Source organism: Gavialis gangeticus, unplaced genomic scaffold, assembly GCF_001723915.1.
Source record: "Gavialis gangeticus isolate Ggan-Ray unplaced genomic scaffold, GavGan_comp1, whole genome shotgun sequence".
In the NCBI taxonomy this organism is placed as follows: Eukaryota; Metazoa; Chordata; order Crocodylia; family Gavialidae; genus Gavialis; species Gavialis gangeticus.
This window is the reverse complement of record NW_017729018.1, coordinates 6,480,166-6,486,212: the sequence shown is the minus strand read 5'-3', so window position 1 is coordinate 6,486,212 and position 6,047 is coordinate 6,480,166. Positions and strand designations below refer to the sequence as shown.

The window sequence follows — 6,047 nt, the reverse complement described above, 5'->3', positions numbered from 1 at the left end:
TCGACTGCAAGCAGGGCGTTAGATGAGGGTTTGCTATCACCCTTGCCTGGATCCAAATACTTGGGCATGACTTTCACTCCATGTTATAGGGAACCTGCAGAAAATAGGTCTGTGGCTTATTTTTTTTTTGCTGCTCTTTGATGCATATGGGCAGCCTGAGTGTCCATTCTCAGAACAGGATGGTGCTGGGGGGGGGCAGTTCCTGCTTGCTTATTTTTTCATATTGGAAATGCAGTGTCTGTCTAACTTGTTTTTTCCTGGAAGATCTCAAGGACATCTGGATTGTGGCATCACAAATAACAGAGATGTGAAACCTAATTAACTGAGAAGACAAAGTGATACTCATCTGGAAGGTCTAGAAGTCTTAGCTTTTGGATCTCAGTATTAAAAACCTATTTAACACTCAAATATAATTGGGAAGAAGCAAAGATTGAATTCCCTTCTTTTGCAATGAAGAACCAAGAAAGCCCCCAGTTCTCCCAGCAAAAAGAGACTTGATGTTTTGGATTTTTTTATGCTATAGAAAGCATTTTTTTATGAAACAGAAGCAGAAAAAGAAGCCAAATTTTTTTTTTTTTTTTTTTTGGGAGGGGGGTGGGGGGCAGGGAAATAAGTTGTCTCTGAACATGGGAAGTGAGTAAAAAGAGCATAAATCCATTCTCTCACCCCCAGTCTGCAGATCCTCTATCAGCATGGGACTGAAATGTTTATCACTTGACTTGTAAAGCTAATGCTTCTCTTTGGTTGCCGGCAGAGCTCTGGGGATACTGCTTATGGAACATGGCCCTGATCCTGGGAGGCCCATGGAAGCTTTATGCATTCAGCATTTCTCAAGATCAAGTCCCAAAGTCTAATTTTTCCCGTTCAGTTTATTTTCTCCAGATTCCTTCCCATGCAGCTGCTGGCAGCTGCCGCCCAGCCACATTTCCTGACTTAAGGGCAAGCTTTGCCATTTTGCTTCCTGTCGAGGCAGCAAATTCCTGATCACTGACACTTCCCCATGACCGAGCCCGCTCACCTTTTGAGTGCTGCTTGTTCTGCAGCAGCTTGTCAAGTCTCTCATACACCCTGACTGCAATATGATGCAGGCAATTCATAGCTGAAAAGGCAGAAGAGAGACAAGGGAATACCATTTTTAATCCCTCTTGCCACCAGAAATGCCAAGTACCTGCTTCGGCAACTACGCGTTACTGCTCAGAGCGAGAGATGGTCATGGACAAGTCAAAAACAAGTTGGAGACGCTCATTGTCTAAACACCTATGAAAACACTGTGTTTGGAGCTAAAAGGCCTTGAACTAGTTCATCTCAAAACTAGAGCAAATTGGGTTTCAAATATATGCTCAACCTGTAGTCTCCCCAGCCCGAAACATTAAAAAACAGGCATGTAAAAGTCACCAGTCAGCCTTCAAAATCAAAATATTCAAACGCAAAAATATACAGGGGGTCTTCTTTTTTAAATTTCTCTTCTGATTTTGGAGCCTGTAGAGTACAGGATACATTCTCAAGCTTTTCTCTGCTGCCATGAAAAAAAGTGAAAGCGGAAAATCTCCCATATCCATCTGATCCTGGGAGCTGGCATGGAGGATTAACAACAAAAATAAGTTGGCAGTACTGCTTTTGGGAACATGCTATTGCCTGACATCAAGACCAGTAGGCCAGAATGGAAATGAGTGGCTGACACTGAGACTATAACAGAAAGCAAATCGCTATTATCAGGTGTATTTTCAGAGAGTGGCCAGCTGCTGCTTTGCAGAGTTACTTTCCGTTGCCAGGTATTTTTAGCACGACTCATTTTCACCTTGGAGATTATGAAGCAGCGGGAGGCTCCAAGTTTGCTATGTCAACAACTTATTCCATCAATATTCCTTAAGTGAATTAAAGTTCCTAAGAATAAGTGCCGTTTCCTGATCTCAAAGAAGTGTAGATGTTTTTGGAGGAGCCCCTGGAAAGCAATTTAGAACAAAAATGTGCAGAATGCTGGAATTGTCTAGGAGGGACCCTGAAGTGTTTAGCAAGTCCAAACTTTTAACAAACCAGCCTCCCTTTCTGGAGTCAGAAGAAGTTTCCATCTGCAATTATTTCTATGGGATCCATGCTAACAAAGGACATGCACAAACTGGTGAATTAAGACAAAAGTAACCACAAACTAACTTTCCTCCCTGATGTGTTTTTCACTGATGTGTTCCTTGAATTCATTTTCAAGCTACCATTAGCTGGAATAGGAAGGACCAGTGCTTCTGATAGAAAATTAACTGAAAGGGAAGGGGTCCTATTCAATCAATCGATCGATCAAAAATCCTCCATTCTTGGAGGCTTTTAGACCTGGCTAGACAAAGCCTTGGCTGGGATGATGTAGGTGGGGCTGGTCCTGCTTTGAGCAGGGGGTTGGACTAGATGTGACCTCTTTAAGGTCCTTTCCAGTCCTCCTCTTCTTTTATTCTATTTGTGGGCCCAACGATCGGGTTCCAAGTGATTCTCATTGATTTCAATGGATGTTTCATAGCCTTAAGGGTCTGGTTGACTCAATTCCATCTTGCACAGAAAGAGGGGATCATGCCTTGCACTTTCCTTCTAGCTGCTTCTGAGGTGTCTGTGAATCCCATCCTACAGCTGTGCCTTACAGAAGCAAACATTTACTCCAAAGAGACTAAATCCCTGTTAGATCTTGCTCATTTGCACTATGAAATCTAGGCAGAAGGCAGGGCACTGTGGCATCTTACGGTAACTCTAGATCTTATCCCAGTCGTGGCATTGCTTTCCTTGTGCAATGAGGACATTGTGCCATGCGCTTGGCTACACGTGCATAGGGCAGGCTGCCAGGAGGAGTGGAAAAGGAATAATAGCTTGCACTGCTGCTGCTAACTAGCTGGGGGAGCTTTCACTGGTCAGCAGCAACACTGAAGGAATTGGGTGATTCTACTATGGAGTCATGCCCAGGACCCCTGGGCTTTCCCTGGAGAAGCAAGCTTGGGTTGGGGGGAAGGGGAAATCCTCCCCCGACCCGTGCATGGAGCCTGGGACACCCTGCTGGGCTGGAGCAGAGCCCAGGTCTCTTGCACAGCAGCAAGCTGGGGGTAGGGGGGCAAGGGAAAATTCCCCCCACTTCCCTGCAAAAGTGCAGCGAGCCTCTGGTCTCCTGGGCAGCAGCAAGCACAGGGGGATTCCTTGCCCCCGCCCTGCTCCTGGGTGCTGCTGGGTGGGGGGTTTGAGCCTAGGACTCAGAACTATGTGGGGGCAGGGGTTTCCGCTTTGTTCTTTTTCAGAGACGTTTACACTGGAGATGGAGCAATGCAGCCTGGGATGCTGGAGGACCTGCAGATTGCTATCACTCAATGTATTTCTTGCTTCGCATGCAAATTAAAGCGGGATAGCAACCAGCTAGAAAGTCAGTCCTCATTTTTGAGGTCCAATTTATAGCTGGTTCGAGCTCTTAATTGTGATAGCTGCTTTGCAAGCGTAGCTGGTCTCAGTTAGTTGTGGAGTCAACCAGTTCATTGCACAACAACTAACCTGTGTGTGCGGGGGGGGAGTTATAAACTAACTCATTCAGAGTTCTCTGAAAGAGTTTATTTGTAAGTTAGATTCAGTACCCCCTTCCGAGAATGCCAGCTTTTAGCTTTCATTTCTTGACTACAGAAAAATAATACTGCGATTCCTTGGCAAAGAACTCAGAAAGACCACGACAGGTCAGGGTGGTTTTGACACTCTGGATTGCCATGGGAAAGCTCGGGTTTATCTTGTGTATCATGTGTAGGTGTTTGAAGGCCTAATATTGCAGTGCCCTGCAGTGCCCCAGGGTGGCGCGGCACCCTGAGGTCTATATGGGGCCACACTGCTCTGTCTTCTGCCTAACTTCACATAGACTTGGCTAACTCCGGTACTTCTCAGTGCATTTCCCAAGGGAGTTTGCTACTGTTTCAGTGAAGCATTTGAACTCTCACTGAGTTGGTTCCCAAATCCCCTTCCATCAAAGTGTCCCAGCATAACCTTGGAGCTTCATAACTCCTGGAAAAAGTCACGTTTTGGGTGTCTTCAGTTGTCAATTCAGCATTTTGCTTTCCGTCCTCGCAGAAGAGACTGATCTTTCCCCTCCCTGACATTTCAGAGAGGGCATGTACTTTTTAAATAAGCATTTTTAATATGCCCCCTCCAAATACTTGTACACGTTGCCCTGTGGGAAAAGACTGCTCACAGCAACAGAACAAAGCACTTGCCCAAGTGTTGCAACCTCGAGGTTTTAGCCGGTAGGCCTCTTGTAGCAGAAACCGCATCTCAGATGTTGCCAAGATAAATAATACAGCAAACACAGACCACTGCGCCTGCGTTCAAGATCCTCCTTCTACTAAGCAATCTCTTTTCCCCAGAATCGTGAGTTCTCCTCAGTCAGGCAAGGGAGATTGGAAAGCAAGGGGCGGGCGACAGGTGCAAAGATCACGTTCTAATCCAAATGAACTGACAAAGCAGATGAAGGCTCAAAAGCGATCAGTGGAGAAATAAGTCAGATGGGGATTTAAGAAACTCTGCATGACAAGCACCCTCAAGACTCGGGTGGCTACAGAGTAGACGGGATCTGCTTGAGTGAACCCCAGCACACATGAGAAGCCTACTGGGTGTCAGTGCAGATCCACTAAGGCGTCAGCTCTGCTCAGCTGCTGGATCAGGGCCGAAGTTAGGCAGAAAGTGATATTTTGGCAGGAATCTACTGAAAACCAGGGGATGAGCAATGTCCTGAGTGCTGTCCATCCTGAGGGAGCTCAATAGCCCATCTCTGGACAAGGGGAGCACAGGCTGAATCACGCAGGGATCATGGGGATCTTTACCTAGGCAGCCTTCCCATATTGCCAGCTAATTAGTCCTGGTCTTAAAGCCTCAGCTCCTGCAATCCTGTGATTACAAGAGAATTTGGGCATTTGTGCATCGCTAGCTGGGCTGCTTGGGGAAAATGCCTGAGAACACAGCACATAGGCAAATCCCAACGAGGGAAATGTGTTATATGGTTCAGACGTGGTGGTTTTTAATATGCCACCCTCGTGATTTGCCAGGACCTGAGTCACTGAACGCCTGGCACTGGCCACACGGCTTTCCGGTGGGGGCAGATGGAGCCACTCCCCAGGCTGGTGCAATGCAGGAGGGAGGCTGACAACAGCACTGTGGGTCACTTGTAAATCTGGTGGGGGGGCTCATTCCTGTCAAGGACTGAGCTGTGAACAGGGAGCCTCTTCTTGCTGACAGGACCAGAGATGCCCTGGAAGCTGGGCACTGATGGGGATGGACAGGCAGGGGCAGATCCAGGGCAACTGCTTGATGGCTCACTATAATCTCTCAACCTGTGGCCCGTAAAGCCATGCATCTGGCCCGTGGGGGTCCCCAAGGGTCAGGGAGTTTGGCAGTGGAGGTTCAGTGGCAATTAGTATGGCCACAGGCCGCCCTCCCCCCGCCAAATTGCCAAACCCTATGTGCCAGGTCAGAGTCATCCCTCCCTGCAGCTGGATTGGGGCCGGGCCATATCCCCTCCTCCCCGTGGCCGGATCAAGGGCTGGGCCATGCCACCTTCCCCTCCACAGGGCTGAATCAAGCCCCATTCTCCCTCAGGCCAGGTTGGGGCCAGGTTGCTTTTTTGCCCCCCTCTGCACAGCTGGATGGGACCTGCCTGCCTGCCCTGGGTGCTGGCTCAGCCTGCTGGGCACAAAGGTTGAGCATCACTGATGTACCACATCCCTCTTTTGCTCTTCATTCCAGGAGCACGAAGGACCCTCTCTGCTTTCTAATGGCCCGGCTGCTCCAGCAGTCCAGCTAGTCTGTGCGCTCCCCTCCTACTGCCTCTTGGCTGCTCCTGGATGCTCTTAGGGCCTAGATGCTCCAGCAGTCCAGCTAGCCTCTGTGCTGGCTGCTTGGCTGCTCCTGGTCATGGAGCTCCTATTCATAGATTTCATAGGTTTCATAGACATTAGGGCTGGAAGGGACCTCGGAAGATCATCGAGTCCAGCCCCCCGCCCAAAGGGCAGGAAGTCAGCTGGGGTCATAGGATCCCAGCAAGATAAGCATCC

At 48.4% G+C, this 6,047-nt stretch overlaps 1 protein-coding gene across 1 annotated transcript in view; it reads right to left on the bottom strand.

The window, feature by feature from the left end:
* The window catches only part of IZUMO4 (IZUMO family member 4), a 16,590-nt gene that overhangs the window by 9,432 nt on the left and 1,111 nt on the right, over window positions 1-6,047 (bottom strand). The window contains exon 2 of the mRNA XM_019513133.1: window positions 1,019-1,099. Coding sequence (XP_019368678.1) covers window positions 1,019-1,099 — 81 coding nt within the window. The remainder of the gene's footprint in view (window positions 1-1,018; window positions 1,100-6,047) is intronic.